Below are 23,833 nucleotides of genomic sequence, written 5' to 3'. Positions count from 1 at the left end.
TGTCCTCCTTGCAAGAGTATGTAGTTCCCACATTGGTCTCATTAGCCACCTCAGAAAACACAGCTAGTATGGGGGAAAACTCTCAATCCCCAAGTACTGCTTAAGAAGCAGTTGAGTAATATTAGCATGGAATTGTACAACATTGTGTAATTTCAAAATCTACAGGGAATTAATTCTTGAGATATACTCTTTACTGATATGGCAGTAAAGAGTTTGTATTGGAGTTGTACTCATCTAGGACATCCTACTAGAGTTCAAATGTATTCTTCATATATGGTTGGGACACACTGGAGAGTCACAAGGTGAATTATTTAATATTGAACATCCATCCTCTGTCCTACTGCAGTGCTCATGCTTTTTAAGGTGATTGGTTCTGGAATAATCTAAAATAGTGGTTTTCAAACTTTTTCTTTCCACTCACATCCCACCTTAAGTAAACCCTATACCACAGGTAATCTGTGATTAGTAAGGGATTACTTAAGATGGGATGTGAGTGGGGAAAAAAGGTTGAGAACCATTGCTCTAGACTCGACTGTTTCTGAAATATTTCGCTTGAGAAAAATTGTCATTGGGCCATTTCCTTTGGAGTTAGGAAACCATTCACATAATGTTAAGGTTAAAACAGTGGTTTTCAAACTCTTTCCACTACATACCACATTAAGAAAAAGTTTGAAAACCACTGGTCTAAAAAAATAAATTCCCCTGGATAAACGTTAGAAACTTTTTGATTCGCAAGTTCTGTTGATTCCATTTAGTCTCAAATGGCAGTTTAATTTTTAGCCTTTCAAATTACAAAACCAAACCAATATCCCAAACAGTAGATGCTAATGAACCTGGATGTATTAAGCAAGAAAAGATATGTGCTAGGAGTCTAAGTCTCAACATAATAGAAGTTCCCTTCAATGTGTTTAATGAAAATGTCATTTTACTTGGCAAAGGATGCTTGAATGGGGTGCCTCACTTCCCTTTCCACATTTTCCACCTCCACCTGTTGCAAAACATCTCTTTAACACATGCAGGCCAACTTTAAACAGTCTAGATCAGAATTAAATGTATTAACCATTAGATGAAAAACAGGGAGAGAAAAATAATGTTCATCTAGCAGAAATAGAGGACTCAAAATTGCTTGAAGGGGTGTTAAAGGTACAAACAAAAATAATATTTAAAAAGTATATTGATTGCCTTAAAGATCTGTGATTAGAAGGACATGGGTAGAGCTGTTAGATGCTTTGAGCCCAAACCTCCCTTCACAAATATCAACATGACAGGTGTAATCACATTCTTCAATGTTGAAAATTGGATGTAATCCACTTGAAATCAATGTTATTCTAAAATGTCTAGCTTTACCTCCCTTTTTTAATCCATTGGTGAACAAATCTTTCAATGAATCATCTCTGTAAACTAAGACCCAAAATAAAATAAAATAATTCCATATTAATCAGATTAGAAGACTAAACAGCAACATCTTTATTATAGTGAATGTAGAATGCTAGAGGAACTCAGCAAGTCAGAGAGCATTTATGGAAAGAAACAGAGGGTTTCCATTTCAAACCAGAAAGCATCATCTTTATGAAATTCCAGAATTATTATGAGACAGAAGTAAAAGAAACCTTACCAGGATTTCATGAACCCAAACAAAGCCTGGATTAATTGGGTCCATCCGCACAGCCAACAAACGAAGACTTTTGCCAGTAAGATACAGACATTTGGCTAGAAGTTCTTCAGAGCCACTGCTAAGGCTATGTGCACTCTGTAGCTGAGATAAAGCTTTTTGTCCTAATGACTTAGAAACAGTCACCCATTTCTGCAAAAAAACAAAAAATTGCACAAAATTTCTCAAATTGGAGAATGTATTAATTCATAAAAACAACCTAACATCAGAATTTGTGATTCTTAAAATTTTACAATTTGTACATGAGATTTGAGGTGCACATCTCAAATAAAAATAATATTTCTTGGTTAAGATCTTGGATGGTATTTTACTCATAATTAAGTGTCAATATAATATTTTATTAACAATTTAAGAAATGTCAAGTTGTGAATGTGATTTCTATTAATGTAATGAAAGAGGAACAAAACCACTTATATTGGTCACTTTTGTCTAAACATTGGAATTTGCACACATTTAGTATCCAAAACTAATGCTACATTCAGCAGTAATATCTAATCAAAAAGCCCTCAAAAACTTTATTAGAAAAAATAGACTTTTGAAGAAGTATTAGCCTGGTTTTCATTCTATTTGCTCCATGGCCTGTACAGTTCCCAATTACATGTTTTGGCCATTAAGGAAGGGACTAGTCTCTTCCTTAAAGAACTCCCTTCCTGGCATCTTTAATAAAGTAGCATAAAAGGCTGACAGATAAATGAGGGAATATGCAGAGATGAGGATAAACATATTTAATGTATGTCAACATACCTCTGCAATTATTCAGATCAAATTCCATGTCATGATTAGTCTAAAACTAAGAGACTCCTGAATGTGCTTTAACTGTGGATAGCCACAATACAACTGTGAGATGCACTGCATTAAAATCTGGACAGGTAGAGGCCCCAATGGAGACCCTTTAAGTCAAATTTCTTCTGATGATGCTATTGTATGCAGGAATGTCACCATTTATTAAGGTGAATTCACCCAGAAATAACTATTCCAATTTTGCAAGTGAATTGGAAATTGTTGCTGAAAGAAGTAGCAGTGGAAGTTGTGGAGGCATTGGTAATGATCCTTCAGGAATCAACAGATCCTGGAGGACTGGAAATCACAAATGTCACTCCACTATTCTAGAAGGGAGGGAGGCAGCAGAAAGGAAATTAGGAACATAGGAAGTAGGAACAGGAGTAGGCCAAAAATGGCCCATCGAGCCTGCTCCGCCATTCAATATGATCATGGCTGATTTAATTTATGATCTAACTCCACCTACCTGCCTTCTCCCCATATCCCCTAATTCCTCTATCATGTAAAAATTTATCTAACTGAATTTTAAATATGTTTAATGAGGCAGCCTCAACCACTTCCCTGGTTAGAGAATTCCAAACATTCACTACTCTCTGGGAAAAACTATTTTTCCTCATCTCTGTCCTAAATCTACTCCCCCGAATCTTGAGACTGTGTCCTCTCGTTTTAGTTTCCCCGGCCAGCTCAAAAAACTTTCCTACATCTATCCTATCCATACCCTTCTTAATCCTATATATTTCTATAAGATCTCCTCTCATTCTTCTGACCTCGAGCGAATACAATCCTAGATGATTTAATCTTTCATCATAAGTCAACCCCTTCATCTCAGGGATCAACCTAGTAAACCTCCTCTGGACCGTCTCCAAAGCCAGTATATCCTTCCTCAAATATGGAGACCAGAACTGGACACAGTACTCCAGGTGCGGTCTCACCAGTATCTTATACAGTTGCAACATTACCTCCCTACTCCTGAATTCAATTCCTCTAGCGATGAAGGCCAACATTCCATTTGCCTTCTTAATAACCTGCTGCACCTGCAACCTAACTTTTTGTGATTCATGCATAAGCACTCCCAAGTCCCTCTGCACAACAGCATGCTGTAGTTTTTCACCCTTTAAATAATATTCAGACCAGTTAGCCTGATGCCAGTGGTTGGGAAGATGTTGGAGTCGATTGTCAAGGATGAGGGTATAGAGCACTTGGAGGCACTTGATAAGATAAGTCAAAGTAGCATGGTTTCCTTAAGGGAAATTCTTCCTTTGCAAATTCTTTGAAGAAATGACAAGCAGGCTAGATAAAGAAGATGGAGTGGATATTGTATATTTAGATTTTCAGAAGGCCTTTGACAAGGTACTGTATCTGAGGCTATTTAAATGTCTACGAAATAACAGGGAAATATACCAGTATGGGTAGAGCATTGGCAGTTTGACAGGAAGCAAAGAGACGGAAGACAGGGATCATGATCTAGTTAGTGGCCGGTTGCCAGTGGTGATCCACAGAGCAGGGTTGGTGATGGGGGTCACTTCTTTTTATGTTGTTTATTAATGATTTAGATTATGGAATGAATGGCTTTGTGGGCAAGTTTCCAGATGATATGAAGGTTGCTAGACAAGCAAGTAATGTTGAACGAAAAGGGAGGCTGCAGAAGGACTTAGATTAGGAGAATGGGCAGAGAAGTGGCAAATAAAATATAATGTTGGTAAGTGTACAGTCGTGTACTTTGACAGAAAAAGTAAACAGGCAGACTTATTTTTTAAATGAGGAGAAAATTGAAAATACCCAGATGCAAAGGGACCCGGGTGTCCTCATGCAGGATAGCCTGAAAGTAAACTTGCACGTTGAGTTGGTCGTGAAAAAGGCAAATGTAACGGTGGCATTCATTTTAAGAGGAATAAAATATAAGAGTAGGGGTTGATGTTGAGGCTCTGTAAGGCCCTAGTGAGACCTCACTTGGAGCATTGAGAGCAATTCTGGGCTCCTCATTTAAGAAAGGATGCACTGACGTTGGATAGGGTTAAGAGAGATGATTCTGGAAATGAAAGGGTTATCGTATGAGTAGAGTTTAACAGTTCTTAGCCCTTTCGAATTTCAGACAATTAGGAGGGATCTCATGGAAACATTTTGAATGTTGAAAGGCATGGACAGAGTAGACATAAAAGGTTATTTCCCAGGTAGGAGAGTCTTAGATAAGAGTTCACAACTTCATATTTGAAGGGCATCCACTTAGAACAGAGATGTGGAGAAATACCTTTAGCCAGAGAGTGGTAAATCTGTGGAATTTGTATTATTTAAGGAAGAGATTCATAGGTTCTTGATTAATGACATCAAAGGTTATGAGGAGAAGGCTGGGCAGTGGGGCTGAGTGGAAAAATAGATCACCTCATAATGAAATGGTGGAGTAGACTTGATAGGCTGAATAGCCCATTTCAGCTCCTTTGTCTTCTGATCTTATCTTGTAAAAACCTCACAGTTTTAAATGATTTTCACAAAAGATTGTTCCAATTTCTGCATTTCCTATTTTTTCATGAGATAAAAACAACTTAAAATAAATTCAACAGTTGAACCATTCCATGTACACGATCATTCAAAAAAACGTGGATGACTAACCTCAGAAAAATTTGAATATACCATTCATTTTATTTTTCAATATAAAGTTGTTTGATCAACATTTGGCAAAACCCCAAGATGTACAAAAACTCTGTATCAGCCTGCATATGTCTCATCTAAAATTGACATTATCAAGCCCTTTCAAGAACCATATCTTCTATGTTTCTATGTTAACCCTCAGTGAGGATACCTGTTCTATCGGTGTGTAATCAAGCATGGAACTGACAAATTCCTCTACAATAAGTTGTAGCAGTCCTTTTGTTTTTGCTGTTTCAGCTTCCTTTTTTTCTTTTGCGGTAACCAATTCAAGCATGTCCAAAACTAACTGTACAAAGATTAACTTGAGAGAGGCCAATTTCCTCATGAGAGGCAAACTTAAAGCTGCCACCTGAAAATAACCAGAACAAAACATGGTTAAGAACACAAAATACCATGGCTTAAATATAGCCTGGAATCACAAAAGGCGCATTAATCTGGGTGCTTTATTTGAGGGCCTACTCTGACAGTATTCTGCTGTGCTCCAGAAGCCAAAATGCTGAATTGAGTAAAGAATGGATACGTAGGTGGTTTATAATTAAAGGGAATTTATAACTAATGGGGTAGGTGGAGGGCTGGGGTGACGGATGGTTAAGATTTTAATTAAAGAGGATATAGCTGGGAAGTTTACAAGTTCTAGGTACAAGACAGAGAACCTGCACAGGCTGTTGCCTTGAACAATGTCAAAGGCCTTCATTCATTCTGATAGTCTGGCTCTGCATATGTGTCTTGTGAAATTATAAATCATATAAGCTACACACCTTGGGATGTTACTAGCAATGTCCTTCACATAATGCTAAATCTGAAAGTCAATCCTTTTCAATTTTATTCATGACTGGAAAGCATTTGAAATCAAAATGTTAAAACAGTCATGAAATGACATCATAATAGATCTGATCTAGGAATAAAGAAAAGTTGGGGATACATGGCTGGAGGGCTGAAATATAATATATATCTGTAAAATATAGAAGAAATGGGTCATTGCAGATTAATGGGATTAATGTTCAGACAGATAACTTGGTCAAAAAAATTTAAATCAGTGTGAAATTAAAGCAGGTCAGATCAGACAGCATCTGTGGAGCAAGAAAAGGAGTAATAATTTCAGGTGAACTTTCATCAGGTCATCAACCTGCATCCTTAAATCTGTTTCTCATTCCACTGATGTTGCTCAGATTGTTGAATATTTCCAGGAATTTCTGTTTGTATTTCAGATTTCTAGCAGTTACAAGTTTTTAAAATAAAGTTTTAACCTGGAAAAGTGTAGCACAGAAACAGTCCATTTAATCCACATTCCTGTGCTGAATATGATGCTCAAATCAAACTAAAACTCTGCTGCTTGTACCTGACAGATACCCTTTATTGCTGCTAATTGTCAATTCAATTTTGGCAAGAACATGGTTGCGCAAAAGACAATTCACACATCTTGCAGAGCCTTTCCAAAGATCTTATAGCCAAGAATCCTTCAGTCTGAGTCATGCCAAGGATGCAGCCAGGTGTTTAAATAAATATTATTTTAACTAAATTAGTTTCTACCTCATCAATTTCATTTCTATGTGGCATATATTGATTAACAGAACTTTTTTCTGGATAACTAACCTCAGTCTGCATTTTTTGCTGGACCTTTTCTCAATATGTGCTCCAATCTGTTTCACCTCCTAATATTCAAAATAGCTTGAAAGTTCTCTGCTTGGATGAAAACCATATTGGGAGTTCATATGTAGCCAACTGCTTGCTAATAAACAATTATGTATTTATATGTAGAATCTATTTACACTGATCATTTAGCTTTATGTCAAATTCAGATTTCAGATTTATTGTCAGAGTACATATATGACATCACAGACAACTCTGAGATTCTTCCTGCGGGCGAGGCAGAATTACCACTTATTGGTAGAGCAATAAACTGTACACAACATACACATGTAAACAAATCAAGAACAGTAAACAGATAAAATGTAAATAAACTGGGCAATACAGAGAGAATAAAATCACTCCATAAAGTGCAAAAATAAGTCCATAAATGTGTCCCTGATTGAATTTGTTCTTGAGAAGTTTGATGGTGCCTATACCTCTTTCCTGATAGTAGCAGTGAAAACAAAATGTGTGCTGGGTGGTGTGGATCCTTGATTGATGCTGCTCTCCGAGAGCAGTGTTCTTGACAGATCAGTTGTCCCTTAAACTCTCATTCCCTATGCCAATGGTGCTCTGTGGTTAATAAGGGATTGCTTAAGGTGGGACAGGAAGCTTAAGAATCATAGCTCAAGACCCAATTATTACTGAAATATTTTGCTTAAGAAAAATTGTTATTGGTCCATTTCCTTTGGAGTTATGAAACCGTGCAAATAAAGAGTCAATTAGATATGATTAAAACAGTGATTTTCAAACTTTTTCTTTCCACTCACATACCACCTTAAGCAATCCTTTACTAATCACAGAGCATTTATGGCATAGGGATTGCTTAAGGTGGAATGTGAATTTAGGGGGACAGTTTGAAAACCACTGTTGTAGATGATCTTGATGGTGGGTAAGATATCCTGGGCTGTGTCCACTACTGTTTGGAGGGCTTTATCAGACTGTGATGCAGCCAGTCAGCAAACATTCTAACACATTGTATAAATTTTCCAGGGTTTCTGATATCATACCAAACCTCTGCAAACTCCTGAGGAAATAAAGGCACCAACGTGCTTTCTTCATGATGCCATGATCTATCACATAGTATTTTCTATTGTAAGGCTGTTAGTGTGTATTCAATTTCAACAGTTATTTTATTTACCGTTTTGAGTGGTAACAAGCTCATCAAGTCACTGAAAGCATGCTCTTCAATCAAGATAGCCTTTTGTATTAGTGCATACGCATTCAACAGATGACCATGTTTTATGTCCTCTTCATCACTGCATTTAGCGATAATGCTTTAGAGAAAAGAAAACAACAATTAGGCAGGATCCAGATCTTTAAAAAAGCATCCCAATACCAAGTGTCAGCTCATTCTCAACCACTTCTCAAAGAAGTGAACTAATAACATGCAAACGATAGCAATGTTCAGAGGTGGATAGCATGGGCATCATTATGTAAATATGATGATTAAGTGTACAAAAATAAAGAGACTGTGAGAACTATTTTCCTCCCTTGTATTCAACATATATTAAATTTCATAAGGGCGAACTCACATTAGTATACCAACATGTTCTGTAATCATTTCCACTGATTCTTCTCTGTATCCATGTTGCATCATAATGTTTGAATACTGTTCTATTTTTGCACAAGCTGAAAAAAGCTTTTGTATAACATCAGGCTTCTTCAAATTAACCTCACCTAATGCTTTAATAGACTCAATTTCAATGAAAGTCAACCTGCAAAAGAAAACTAATTTAATGAAGAATACACAAAACAGATATTTAATAGATAGTGAAAGAAAATATGATGGAAAAATAAAATGTATTGAAATGTATTCTAAAAACTTTAAACCTGTAACAATGTAACAAGCATAATGCATGTAGTTGGCTTTACACTATATCCTTGGGCAATAAACTGGTGGATGGGAATGAAGGCCCCCCCACCCTTCAACTTAACACCCCTCCTCCACGCACCTCACCAAGCTTATTTCCATCATACATGGATTTTGTCCTCTACTTCCTTGTCCAGGAAGCTCTCATTTAGTATATTTCCTATTTACACATCCCTCAAGTAGATTTCTGATCATTCAGAAGCCTTCACTGCACAGATGCCCACTCAGCCATGTTTCCTCCCTTTTGTCCTTTCTACACTGCACTTCCTTCTCTGCAACTTTAAATGTTTTTCATCTCCAAATTAAAAGCACCCACTTCAGCCTTACTGATTGATTTTCATCCACCTGACTCAATTGTTTTTAATACAGCACGGTACAGACCTTTCTGGCCTATGTGTCCACCCATATATACCGATGTCACCAATTAACCTACAAACCCCGTGCGTCTTTGGAAGGCGGGAGAAAACCCAAGGGAGATGAGAAGAATGACAGACAGTGCTGGATTTGAACCCAGGTCACTACTGCTGTAATAGCATTGTCCTAACTACTACACTAACCGTCCTGCCATTCTTGGCTCTCTTCCTTTGACAGTCCCTCATATTTCACCCTTGGCTTGTCATTCCTGAGTGGAGCATCAGCTTCACCCATCCCACCCTTTTCTCATTACACTGCTCCTCTAACATCTTCCTTCAGTCTTAATGGAAAGGTTTGGCTTGAATTGTCAACCATTCTTTTTCTCCCACTAATGCAGATTGTGTTTGGCATTAAAAGTGGACAAATTGTTTTACCACAGGAATGAGAAAATTAATATATTAAAAAAAACTGCACTCTTTCTTTTAAACATATTTGGCAAGTAAACAATGCAATTAGCAGTTGTCCAAGAAAAGATAGCTTGTATAAATTTCATTGAAGAAATGGTTTTCACATCACGTGAACTAGAATGAGAGACCTGGGCAAAGATTTAATAAGAATACTTCCCTGGCTTACTTTTGAACACATTATTGATTTAAAAAATTACCATTCATGCTTGACTATAAATAGCAGAAAACAAAATCTACATATATAACAATATATTGGACTGTTTATTTTTAATTCATGCCCTTATACTTAAGAAACATAAATTGAAAAAAAAATTGAAGTCAATCTATCACAATGCAATCCAAAGAGATAGGCATGTCTGATACATACGATCAATTTGTTTCAACATGAAGGACATTTCACAACTACTGCTTGTCATTGCACAATACCTGGCTTCCATTGAAGCAATCATAAATTCAAGAACTGAAGCTCGATTTGGAGACTCTTCTAAAGCAACATTGTATGCAGTAATTCCGTGTTTTAATATTCTGCAAACCTGAAATATAGCAATTCACGTCAAAACGATAAAGATTAACACTACAAGTGGAGTTTATCTTTCCAGCAAGAATTTCAAATTTACTCTGAAGGTTAGACCAGCAACAGGTGAGATTATAAACTTGACATATATAGTATATAGATAGAAAGACAGATGGGTAAATATACAGACCTGCAGAGACAGACAGACGGACATAGCAGACAGACTAATAGATAGAACTTGGAGAAATCAATGCTGAATAATTAACGCCTAGTCCTATAAATCAACCAAACATGCAGCAAAGTTGTCATTTTAGGACTGCCAAGACAAGATTTTTCCATTAGCTTTGCACTGTGAAGTGCAGTTCAAAAAACTTCTCTTTTATTTTCCTTCCATTTCTTACCTGGTCATTTCTATTAATGATTTGAATGAGAATGCAGATGGCAAATTTGCTGATGACACCAAAATTGATGGGTAGAGTGGAGAGTGAAAGAGATTATCTAAGATTATAACAGATCTAGATCAAGTGGGGAGTGGACCAAGGAATAGCAAATGTAATTTATCATGGACAAGGCAAGGTGTTGCATATTGGGGAGATATACCCAAATGGGTTTCACAACAAATGATAGTAGAACACAGAGACCAAGGGGTACAGATACATAGCTCCTAAAAGTTATGATACTGGTGGACAGGGTGGTGAAAGAGGCATTTGGCACACTTGCATTCATTGGTAAGAGTTCTAAGTACAAAAGTACAAAAGTAACACCATGTTACCTTTGTACAAGATGTTTATGCCCACTCTGAAGTATCTCATCGTCCAGCTTTCAGGAGGATGCCATTAAGTTGGAAAGGGTACAGAAAAGATTTGCAAGGAAGTTATCATGATTGGAAGGCTTAATTTATAAGGAGAAACTTTTTCTCTCCTGAGAGCAGAGTAGGCTGAGGTTTGACCTTATTGAGGTATAAAGGAGCGAGATAAGGTGAATATTCTTTTCCCAGGGTAATGCTATATAAAACAAAATAGCTTCGATTTATGGCAAGTTGGGAAAGATGGAAAGACAACCTGACCAGCAACTTTTTCCACATAGATGGTGTTGGGAATATGGAATGAGCTACTAGTGGAAGAGATTAGTCCATTCACAAAATGCAAGATATTTGGTCAAGGACATACATAGGAAAGGGATATCGGCCAGAGACTAACTTAGGTAAATGAGATAGCAGGCGCTCAGGTGGGCAACTTCATCTGCATGAACACATTTCTGTACAACTTTTGGCTCCATGGCGCAAGTACAATTTAACATAATTATTTGGAAAAAATGGATATTCTTTCCCCACTCCTCCTGTCCAGATGACAAGTAGCAAAATTCATAATAGTTTTCCCAACAAAGTCATCAAACTTATGGTTAAAGTTACTCAATATGTCATTCAATAAATTCTCCAAATCACTCTTAACTATCTGCAAAGTGCAGGTGGACTCCTCTGTTCTATCATGTAAATTGCACTGTTTCTCATTAGTTGTGATAAATAGATATACTCCTGTGGAAAGATTGTAAGCAATGAGGTGCAACATTGCAGCAAGAAAGATGAAGAAAAGTTGTGGAAGCAATGGCACAGCATCATTTAAAACCAGTCTTCACTGAGATTGTTGTTGTAGACCCATTGGTTTGTGAGGTCAATGTATAATCAATATGAATTCCTGAAGGAAGTCCATTTTGAAGAGGGTCTTCTACAATCCCTCCTGATTGATGTTCAGAAACTTTTAGTAAGGTGAAGAAAGACCATGTATAATGACTGATGCTGCACTCTACAAATTTTTTTTTGTAATTGTTGCACCACGAAGATCACTGCGGGGCCGGTGACCACTGCAGTGGCAGACCAGTGAGGGGGCTCTGCAGCTGAGGGACCAGTGCATATGTGGGCTGCTGGCAACTCGAGACGAGGAACCTGTGAAAGCTGTGGGCTGCTGGTGATGGCTGTCAGGAGAATCGCTCCAGGCTATGGACTGCTGGAGACTGGCTCAAACTAGCTGGAACTGGGATGTGAGTAGATGCCAATGGCGCTGAAGGGTCCCTGACCATGTCAGGTTTGGATCTGGAGCTCGGATTGCCGATGGCTTGGACTGGACTGTGTAGCTACAGGGGCTGTGGAAGCACTGGAGGCGAATCTACAGACACTGGGTGACTCTCTTTTTCCTCTCTCTGACTCTGTCTACTATATGTCAGAATGAAAGAGGAGCTTAGGCAATTCCTGCCAGTGGCGAATCTGTCTGCAGGCAAAAAGAAATTTCATGGGGTATGACACTGTTTTATTACTATGCTAATAAATTTATTTCCTCGACATAAACAGAAGCCACACCTTGAATCAGGAGCAGGTTCTTCAGCCATTGCTGGGCTTCATTCAGAGGGGAACTGCGTTCAAGAACTGAACAGTCATGCTGCAACTCTATAGATATCTAGTGAGAACACACTCAGACTGTGGTATTCAGTGCAGAGTGTGGAGAGGATGCAGAAATTTACCAAGATGTTGCCTGGATTGGAAAATAAGACATGAGCCAGAGCTGGGACTTTTCTCTTTGGAGCAAAGGAGGATGAGAAGAGACTTAATAGAGGTCTACAAGATTCTGAGAGGCATAGATAAGGTGAACAGTCAGCACCTTTTTCCCAGGACTGGAATATCAAACACCAGAGGACATCTGTACAAAGTGAAGGGAGGAAAGTTGAGGGGAGACATCAGGGGTGGTTTTGGTTTTTTTTATACATCGAGTTGTGGGTGCCTGGAATGCCTTTTCAGGGATGGTGGTGGAGGCTGAAACATTAGGGACATTCAAGAAACTTTTAGGCACATGGAAGGGTTTAGTATTTTTTGGTTGAAATATATAGGTCAGCATAACATTGAGGGCCAAAGGGCCTGTCCTGTGCTGTAATGTTCTAGGTTGAATGGGAAGATGCATTTCAGAAGAGTGCTGGCAATTATTTATTCTGTGATAAATAGCAGGGAGACTTGACTGTTCCATTAACCTGGGAACAATCCTCACCTTTGGTGCTCTCTATATTGTGTTTGCACGTTCTTTCCTGTCCATGTTGGTTTCTTCTAGGTGTTCAAAGTTTCTCCCAAATCCCAAAAATGTACAGGTTGCCTGATTAATTGGACTCTGTAAATTTCCTCTGGTGAGTAGGTGAGAAAATCTGTGCCAAGTTGTGGGGAATGCGGCATAAATAAATGAGATCAGTTTAAAATTACTATGATATTTTATATAGCAAAGATCAAAATGCATAACCAATGTTTCAGGTTTGAATTCATGAAGGTATGAAAGAAATGTTGGCAGGTGCCAAAAATAAATGTTAGGGGGAAGGGACGGAAGCAGGAGCATGGTTTCATAGGCAGGAAGTAATAGGTGGATAAAGGAGTGAGGACATACCAGCAAGCAGGGGGAGGAGGAATTGTCCATGGCTTCATGTTCTATCCTATGAAGACTACCCATAAACTGGAGGGACAACACTTAGTTTTCTGTCCGGGCCCTTTCCAACCAGATGACATTAACATAGTCTTCTCTGATTTCTGCTAACCTGCTCTCCATTCTCCTTCCCTTCCCCCTCGTCTTCTTTCCCTTGGCTCTACATCCTCTTCTCCCTTAATTCAGAGCCATCCCTCCTCCCCCTGCTTGCTGATGTACCCTCCCACCATTATCTACCTATTACCTCCTGCCTTTGGGGCCATGCTCCTCCACCTCCCTTTTATTATTTTGTTCAGTCACCTGCTGACATTTTTTCCATACCATGATGAAGGACTCAAGCCCGAAAAGTTGGTTTTGCATCTTTACTATATAAAGTATACTGTTTAACTCATTGAGTTTCTCAAGCATTGTTTTTACTTCAACCACGGTGTCTGCAGACTTTCATGCTTTACTTAAGATTACACGCTGGCTGCTGCAAACTCCATAGGTTGAAAAGGCCTGTTTCCATATTGTGTAACTGCATGATTCTATGGCTCATTGCAGTCATCCGAGCCTGACTTGTAACCAAATGGCTAGTGTTTAAAAATAAACTCCATCTACCAAATAATGATTGTTCTGTAACACATCATGATCTCAGTCCACAGCAATACAAAATTGATCACACTGGAATCATCTCTTTCATAATTGTTGAAGCCTGAATTGGATAATTCATGGGTACCTCCTCTAATGAGTCCGTTTCTTACAGAATAAGGCTAACATTGTTTCCTCACCTGTTCATTTGAATCTTCAAGATTCTCTCTGAGAATTGCATTTACCAGACAAGTAATGACATCAAAGCAGAAGTATTCATTTCCTCCAAAGTTTTGAGCTTTTTTCAAGAGCAGTTTCGCCTGACCAAAGTTCCTTTCATGATTTGCTAGAACTGCTAGAAGATAAAAGATTTTTGCCAAAGCTTCTTTATTCTCAAGTTCCTAATTTAAAAGATAAAATAATGAAAGGAAATTTTTACCCAAAAAAGTTTATAAAGTATGAAAGTTCCTGAAAATTCAAAATCTGAAAAACACTTTATTAAATCATCAAATAAATATTGGTAGATCCAAACACAAAAAGCATAAAGAGCCTAATATACTGTATATAAGCAAAATCCAATGAAAATCCCCTCAAGGTTCCTCCATCATTCAGTATGATCATGAATGACTCTCTAACCTTAAAAGCACAGGTAATGATTTCATTTTCACTTCTCATTTGATTCCCATAATGATCAGGTCTATTAACCTTAATCTTGAATATTCATAGCTCCCTAGCAGAAAGGGTGGAAAAAAAAATCACATTTTCAAGTGAAAAGAAACAATATTTGTCTTAAATTATGGACCTGTGGACCCCCTCCCCCCACTTTACTACCAAGTTTACCAGGTGGAGGGAAACTGCTTCTCTGCCATAATTCATAAAAGAATGACCAAGCAGAAATAATATCACATAATATCTGCATCTGTTACGATGCAGGTAATCTTACTTGGCTGCATTTGATTTCTGCTTTTACTCTGCTTTCAGGCAAAGAACTGAAATAAAAACATTTCCTCATCTTCTCTTTAAATCTTCCATCAAGTTCCTCAAGTCCATAGCCTTTTTGTTTTAAACCCACTGCTCAGGAAGTGGTTTCTCCAATTTACTTAATCTGATCTCTCACAATTTCATATACTTCAACTTAAGTTCCACTCAACTTCTCTATTCCGAAGAAAATCAACCTCATTCAATTTTTCCTCACAGCTAAAATTGTTAATTCCTGGTAATATCCTCAAAAATCTCATCTATACCCTTTCGGGTGTAATTGCATCTCTTGTACAAAATGATGGGTACAACTATATATTGTGTTCAATCAATGGCCCAACTGCTCCTAGAACGCTTCCACCAGCGTTGTCTCCGCTCCATCCTCAACATCCATTGGAGCGCTCACACCCCTAACGTCGAGGTACTCGAGATGGCAGAGGTCGACAGCATCGAGTCCACGCTGCTGAAGATCCAGCTGCGCTGGATGGGTCACGTCTCCAGAATGGAGGACCATCGCCTTCCCAAGATCGTATTATATGGCGAGCTCTCCACTGGCCACCGTGACAGAGGTGCACCAAAGAAAAGGTACAAGGACTGCCTAAAGAAATCTCTTGGTGCCTGCCACATTGACCACCGCCAGTGGGCTGATAACGCCTCAAACCGTGCATCTTGGCGCCTCACAGTTTGGCGGGCAGCAGCCTCCTTTGAAGAAGACCGCAGAGCCCACCTCACTGACAAAAGGCAAAGGAGGAAAAACCCAACACCCAACCCCAACCAACCAATTTTCCCTTGCAACCGCTGCAATCGTGTCTGCCTGTCCCGCATCGGACTGGTCAGCCACAAACGAGCCTGCAGCTGACGTGGACTTTTTACCCCCTCCATAAATCTTCGTCCGCGAAGCCAAGCCAAAGAAAGAAAGAAGTTTTGTTGTGTGATATTTTGCATGATCATGGTTAATAAAGGAACGAATCCAATGTGGCTTTTTTAATCACTTGATATTCTGTGATGCTACCTTTCAGGACCTATGGGCAGAGACGCCAGGGTCTCTCTGATACTCCATATTATTCAATGTCTTCCCAGTTATTGTGAATTGTCTTGCCTCCAATGCATTTCTTCACACTTCTCTGAAGTGATTTCCATTATTGCCTTCTGTCCAGTGATCAAAGTTTTCTTGCAGAATGGATCTACATTCCTCTGTCCAACACATGAATAAATTGGTGCCACCTGTAAACCTCCTTATTGTGCTCCCAAGGGTAAAATTCATGTTAAAATTACTGTAGCATCACCCAATAATACTACTCTGTAAAAAACAACTATTAGAAATATCATAAAAACAAGAGACCAAATTGTGGTTCTGTGAAATTCCATGGCTAACAAACAGTCTTGAAGTCACAAAAGCAATAATCCATCTTTTCTTCCCATCACTAAGCTAATTTAGGATCTTACAATTCACTCCACTGGACTTCCAAAACACTCCATTTTTTGATAGGCCTGCCATGTCAAAAGTCTTGCTGAAATCAATGAAGACTAAATTAAACACACTGTCTGCATTAGTCCTCCCTGTTGCATTGGCAAAGAAAAATCAAATGAGTCAGTCACAACTTGTTCTTTACAAACCCTTGCTAATTATCATTAATCTGTACCCTAGATTGAATCCATAGCAGTTTTGCCTATAACAATTAAAACAACTAGCCTATAATTACTTTACTTATTTTAAAACAATGAAAATAAAACAATTGTCAAGTCATGTTTGTTTATCATCCATCCCATCACCATTGCAATGTACAGTGAATACGAGAGAGTGTTTCTCCAGGTTATTTACAGGGTTAAATTATATCAGAAACTTTTTTTATAAATAACATATTACATATCACATTACATATGCTAGCCCTGTGTCCCTGGAGTTCAGAAGCCTCATGACTTGGGGGGAAAAAAACTGTATCACAATCTGGTCATGAGGGCCCAAACGCTTTGGTACCTCTTGCTGGATGACTGAAGGGAGAATAGATTGTGGGAAGGGTGTGTGGAGTCCTTCATAATGTTTATGGCTTTCCGCAAACAATGGAAAGCCACACCAGATCCAGCTCTAACAAAGTCATGTTTGCAGATGACATGACTGACTGGCCTCATCAACAACGAGAATAAGAAGAGGTAGAAAATTTTGTGACGTGGTGCAAGAATAACAACTTGAGTCTCGATGTGGACAAGACAAAGGCGATGATTTTGGATTTCAGGAGGACCAGGGATGACCACCCTCCAGTCAACATTAATGCCTCAGTAGTGGAGAAAGTGGAGAGCAAGTTCCTCATAGCCCAGTTAAAAGGTGACCAGCCCAGGACACACAACACCTGCTCACTGTCAGGAAGGTACAACAGCAACAACACAGCCTACGAAGACTGAGGTGGGAAAGGCAACTGACTATCATTTTATTGGTTTTCTGCAGCTCGATCAAGATCATCTGGTTTGGTTGCATAACAGTAAGGTATGGTTGGAGGTCAATCCACAGGACACTAAGAGTGGTAGAGAGAATCACTGGGGTCTCTCTTTCGCCCCTCCCCTCACTCACACACAATGGATGTGTGTCGAGTGAAGAAAAGCTCTCACAACTAGAGGGAGAACAAATGCTTTTATTAGTTTATAACCATGGGTAGGGTTTCACAGTCGTCTTCAAAGGGTTCTGGGTTTAGGTGAGAAACCAGGGTTATGTGTGAGCAGATGGGGGCGGAGCCAGGGGGCGAGGCCAGCCATCAGCACAACACACGACCAGTGAATCCCAATACACTGCATTCACCCTTTCCTGTAGATTTATGGTATGTGAATGAAGACATAGAATTTTTGGTCTTAAGGTAACAATACGCCTTTATTTCAAAAGATTTCATGACTTCCCAGAAATTGTGAATGATAGTGCTAAATCGTCAAGCAGTTGACTAACCTTTGCATTCTGGCAGGCCTCTGATAACAGAACCCTGGCAGGCTGGTAAAATCCAAGCTGCAACAAGACTTCTGCTTTACTGATCCACACATCCATCACAGAGACTCCACTCAATTTTTTTCTGGTTATCGTAGGTGAAGTAATATACACGTTCTGTATTTTTTTAAAAAAAGTTTAAAAAGTATATTAACAATGGAGATACAATTTCTCCACAAGTTGTTTTTAAGGTTTTTTAAAATATTTGTGAATGTTTCTGTAAGTGCTACAAAATGATTTCAAAACATTTGAACAACCCATCAACAAACATTTGCCTTCAGCAATGAGCTTAATTTTGTTCAAGTTAAAAGATTTGGCACTAAAGATTATAACACAGCAATTTAAATGTCTGAATTAAGTAAGATGCATTATAAAACTCCTTTCTTTGAATCAGCAGCGTGGATCCATGTCCATTACAATCCAGGCTGCCTGTCTCAAATAAAACAAAAATACTGTTTGAACTCAGTTATGTTCAACATTTGCAATTATTTAGCATAAAATATTGAACACAGTACAAGATACAAGAGCAGAAGTGGGCCAATTGACCACCCAGGTCTGCTCTGCCATTTAGTCATGAGCTGATCCTTATCAATCAGCCCTACTCCCCAGCTTTCAAGATCAGAAGACAGCATGTATCTGGGCAAACATGACGTCCAAATCAAACTAAAACTCTGCTACTTGCACTTGATAGTTATCCTTCCATCCCGTTCGTGGTGGAACACGCTAGTGCAGGGCTGACCCACCTCTGACCCTGTAACTGCTGCCTGTCGATTCCCAATTAAGGCTGAGCTGCCCTAGTCTCCTCCCTTCATACCAGCCTTGGAACCAGACCAGCAGCATGTGGAGATGAGCCTGATGTTTCAGGATATTAAATCCTTTAATCACTCACTGAGAGTCTGCTTGTGGTTATTGATCATGCGATACCATTCATATTGATTTATCCATCCAGAAGCATCTCAAACATTATTATTGTAACCGCATCTCAAACATTATTATTGTAACCGCTTCCACCACTACCCTCGGCATCCAGCATTTTCTGTGAAAAAATGTGCCTTGCATATTTCTCATAAATAGCCTCTCCACATCACCGTCAAGATCTCTGGATTTTACAAGCCACTGTCATGTTACCTCTCTTAAACTCAATTGAATACAAGACCAGCCTTTCCAACCTTCCCTTTGAGCCAATCAACCCATTCCAGGTATTAGACCATAAATTGCTTCCAATTCATTAACATCCATCGTTAAATAAAGACACTAATACTGTAAACATTATTCCAGACAACAGTTCACCTTTTTCCAATGGTACAAAAAATCCTTATTTTTGTATTAAATGTATCTTGCAATAAACTATAATACAGTGGAATCCCGATTTAACCCAAACCTGGATTTAACATGAATAGCCAATGGACCCCTTTTTTTTTCTCTTTCCTGAATTGAAATTTTTTTCAAATCAAAATGGAACGCACCGTTATAAGACCAAAATCTTTTTCACCTGTAAAGGTGGAAATTCTTTGCTCTTACGTCAGGAGACTTACCTCTATGAATGCACCATGGCTGGTTCTAAGGCGCCAACTGCATTCCCTCTCAGGGAAGGGTAATCAGTGGAGCACAATGCTCCACCGCCTCGCATGAATATACAGATGCTGCAAGCAGCTGGTTAGGGATGGGCTGATGACATCATGATGATGCCGTCAGCCAGTGACCCAGCTCCTCTCTCTCAACCACCCACTCACCCCTCTCCCTTCATGGTCCCTTCAAGGTGGGGGTGGGAGCAGTCAGAGCAGGGGTGGCCGGCGGGGGCTGTCAGGGAGGAGAGCATCAGGGGTGGCCGGTACAGGCTGTGACAGCCCCACTTCTGCTCTGGCACCTCACCAAGCTACTTGTGCCTTTGGGGCCGCTCTCTGCAGCTCAAAACGCAGTAGAGCAATGGCCATCTGTGATAGCACAGGGTACTATCACCAATATATATTTGTATCTATTTGCTTATTGTTGTTGTGATTGGGTGAGAGTCATAGCCATGCCTACTGGCAGGTCATTAAGGGTTACTCCTAACCAGACCCAGGTCAGTTTGGACTAGTCGACCGTGCTGTAATACGCTCCAGTCTTTTGTTGATTAAAGCCTTGGTTTGAGTTAACAAGTCTTTGAGTCATTCGACATGCTGCACCGTCTTCCCTACCCATAATCTCCCACTCAACTGGAATTGTTCTGGGAAACACAGAGCGGTTCCAGCGGCGTGAGGGATTATGGGTAGGGAAAATGGCCATTGGTCTGCCGCATATTTATGACAGGTGATGCTACGGCACCAGTCGCCCTGCCTCCATCGGCTCTGGAGGGTGCTGCAGGGTGCCGCTCAACATGAATGCGACGCAGGAGAAGCCTTTTAGGGCTGCTCCATGATAGGTAAGTTTACTTTGTCCCTCTGCTCGCCGCCAGCGACATGCTGGGTTCAGGCAACAAACACTTAATCACTTTTTTTTAAGAAATAAAAAGATGATTGAAATATGGGTAATTGTACATGTGTTCTTTACCTTTTTGAAAATGGGGTTTTTCATGATCCTGCTTTTTTCGCGATCCAATTTTTTGGACCCAAACTATCACGTTATAATGGGGTTCTACTATATTCTGTTACCATTTCTAATTACTTGCTGAAACAACATACGAGTCATTTGCAAATCATGCATTAAGTCACCCAGATCCCTTTGCACTTCAGATGTGGAATCCCTTATTATTTTCATTTTATTTCTCCTGATAAAATGGATATTTTCATACCTGATACACCATTCACAAGACCTTTGCTCACTTTCATTTTCACTTTTACATTTTCTTAATCCATGATGCTAAAATGTAGTTTTGTGCTTCCTGTTGCCTTTATTGAATGAAAGAGTTGAAAAACATATTCTTGAAGCTGGTAATAATACCTTATTGAGAATATGACAGTCCCCATCTTAAGGTCATGTAGAGTGCATTGGTCACTTTCTCAAAAGCCTTGATAATTTGCACCTAAGTACTGTAATAGAAAAATACATATTTTCTCTGGCAAAAGGCCTTCCTATCTGCCATCCCACCAGATTTTGTGTTCTCCAGCTACATTAGCTAGAGGGCATATTCTGAGCCAAACATTTATTTATCAATGACAAATTCAAATTGTGATGGTGTTATCATGGATCACAATTTTTGTTATCAGTGAGATTAAACCCCCACATTGGAGCAGCTCTGCTAGTTATTTATTAATTTGGAACATTTAGTCAAATAAACCCATGGTGTTGAACTGTCTCCCATAGTGTCGAGTTCTTCAGTTGTCTCCATTTTTTTTGAGGTGCATTCACAACCATACTTCCACTAATCATAGAAACACAGGAATTCACCAAAATGATGAACAAAATGATATCAGAGTTATGCCTCACCAGTTCAATCTTAGAGGCTGTCTGTGGCATGGTTAAGCTTTGATTTGAAGTTTGCAGTCTTTCTTCTGACGTTCCCATTTGTGAACCTTTCAGTCGAACAATCTCTTGCCTGCATCTTAAAAAACAGTACACTATCAAGAAACTCTTTTATCACTCAAGGTTTTAATTAATTCTGAATAATTTACTCATTTATATTTGTTGTTAGATAACAAATCCATTGCAGTTAACAGAAAAACAGCCTTCACTTATACTCAATTAAAACATTGACCAAGAGATTAAATTAAACTGAAACAGACCTGAATGAGAAACTCATACCAAAGTGTCACAATACCATTGAAGGGCAGTTTTCCACCACACTCACCTTGGCAAGGGTGTGTACATATTTACAGATTTAAAATTAATAATGCCTTTTTATTGGATTGAAGTAATTATTTATTGTAACAGATTTGTGTTAATATTAATCTTTAAAGTTTAGTTGTCAAATATATATTTCTTAGTAGTTTGTGGGCTGGATTCAGGTCACACAGAGACACTGCAGACCTTTCCTTGCATTCATTCTCTTGAAGGCAGCACACACGTCATCCTTACATACAGAGAGGGTGTGATCTTCGAGTGGCTATTAGAAATGCACAACAGAGAAAATCACCCTTGATGATTCAAAATAATCGAGTTTTCTTCTATGCGGATTTGAGTCAAGAAGTTATGTTTCAACGACGGGAATTCAATCCTGCTAAAGAGCTGTGTGGAAGAAAGGTTACAAGGTAACCTTTAGATATCCAGCTGTTTTGAAGGTTTTTCAAGATGGTTACCAACCAAAGTTCTTTGATTCTCCAAAGGAAGCTATAGTATTTGCTCAAGAGCTGCCAATTACTCAGTTTCAACAGAGACATAGTCCGCCGCGATCTCTAAGGAGACAAGAGATGGAAGAAAAGAGCCGTGCTCCAAGAAGAAATGGTTGTAATGGTGACTCGGCAGTTGGAGCTGATTAAAAGAAGAGTTGTCCTTTTTTTTCTATTTTTTTTTAAAAAAAGGGATATTAAATAATGATGATGTTAGTTTAAGATGAAGTGAGAGTTGGGGGAGAGAACTGGATAGGCACTATTTCCAGAAAGTCATCTGCTACGTGAGAGTTATCTCACACCCATTTTTTTTTTGGGAGTTACCGCATTGCGCGGTTTAGATGGGAGGGGGTATTTTTAACCTCCTATCCGTTTTTTTTCCTTTTTTTTGTATTATTAGATTAAAGAGTGAAGGGTTCTTTTTTTGTTTAAATATAAAAAAAAACATAAGAAAGTATTTGATTGTTTAAAAAAATAAAAATTGATGTGGTTTTTTTTGTAAAGTTTATTCAGTAGATAAAGAATATCTGAAATTTAAATGTGAATGGGATGGATAAGTTTTTTAAAATTTTTTTCTTTAACTTTAAGGTGAAAGGAGTGGTAATTCTGGTGTATATTATTTTGCTATTTTAGTTATAGAACGAAGGGAATAATGGTGAAAGTTATAAATTGAATTGTACAATTCTTAATGAGGCTTGAATTTTGTTTGTGGTTTATGCTCCATTTGTTGAAGATATAGATTTCGTTGTAGATGTGTTTTTATTATTTGGATATCTGAATTTTAACGTAATGATTGGGGATATTTAAATGTGGTATTGGAGCTTTTATTGGATAACTATTTAAGAGTAAAAGGGAAAAATGGTGGAAGAGTACTAAAATTGAATTGTACAATGCTTAATGAGGTTTGAATTTTGTTTTAAGATGGTGGTTTATGTGACTAATATGATGATAGATGTGAAGTTAGTTGATATTTGATGAAGGTTTATCTCTATAAAGTTTTTTTTCATCTTTTTTTTCATGCTACAATTTTTTTTAAGAATTGATTATTGTTTAAGAATTTTTGATAGATAATGTTACTAACTTTACTAATTTTTTATATTAAGTTTGAGTTAAATACATGTTTCATCTTAACTCCGTTATTTAAATATATGCATTTAAGTTTGATTTAAATATGTTTCTTAAGTCTGATATCTTAGTATTAATTACTTTTCTTTTTGTTAGTATTTTAATCGGTTATGTTTTTTTTTGTAAGTGGGTTTTTTTCTCACATATATTATTAACTTTATTAATTCTTCACTCTTTATTTTTGGGGGGAAAGGGGGGGTTGGACTAATTTGAGTTGGGTTATTAATGTGTAATAATTATTGGGGAGGGTATAGTTTATTTAGATTACTGATACTGTATTGTAATTTTATTATTTTATTCTTAATTTTTTTTAAATGTAATCCTATAAGTTATTCATGTTATAAAATCTTAAATAAAGTTTAAAAAAAAAGAGAGGGTGTGATCTTCAGGGGACATGGGGACTTGTACTGAATTCAAATCAAGCATAGAAGGTATTAAGTTCTTCTGGGAGTGAAGCTTTACCTTCAGCTACTTTACCAAATTTGGTTTTGCAGCAGGTTATGGCGTTCAGGCCCTGCCACAGCTGTCGGTGTCTCTTGTTCTTTCCATTTTCATCTTGAA

The 23,833-nt window shown here is 38.3% G+C and overlaps 1 protein-coding gene across 6 annotated transcripts in view; it reads right to left on the bottom strand.

Annotated features, from left to right (window-relative positions):
- Positions 1-23,833, bottom strand: part of LOC138744073 (cilia- and flagella-associated protein 46) — a 193,838-nt gene that overhangs the window by 49,083 nt on the left and 120,922 nt on the right. For all 6 annotated transcript variants that reach the window (XR_011345240.1, XR_011345241.1, XM_069899562.1 and 3 more), the window contains 8 exons: positions 21,309-21,423; positions 17,868-18,020; positions 14,158-14,358; positions 9,848-9,954; positions 8,263-8,445; positions 7,869-8,004; positions 5,250-5,447; positions 1,616-1,804 (listed from right to left, as the gene is read on the bottom strand). Coding sequence is in view for 4 of the 6 variants with exons in the window: in XM_069899562.1 (XP_069755663.1) it covers positions 1,616-1,804; positions 5,250-5,447; positions 7,869-8,004; positions 8,263-8,445; positions 9,848-9,954; positions 14,158-14,358; positions 17,868-18,020; positions 21,309-21,423 (1,282 nt within the window). In the remaining 2 variants the exon portion in view is untranslated. The remainder of the gene's footprint in view (positions 1-1,615; positions 1,805-5,249; positions 5,448-7,868; positions 8,005-8,262; positions 8,446-9,847; positions 9,955-14,157; positions 14,359-17,867; positions 18,021-21,308; positions 21,424-23,833) is intronic.

The sequence above is a fragment of the Narcine bancroftii genome, chromosome 10, assembly GCF_036971445.1.
Source record: "Narcine bancroftii isolate sNarBan1 chromosome 10, sNarBan1.hap1, whole genome shotgun sequence".
NCBI classification, from domain to species: domain Eukaryota; kingdom Metazoa; phylum Chordata; class Chondrichthyes; order Torpediniformes; family Narcinidae; genus Narcine; species Narcine bancroftii.
The sequence above is the reverse complement of the archived record's forward strand: the minus strand, read 5'-3'. Positions and strand labels throughout refer to the sequence as shown.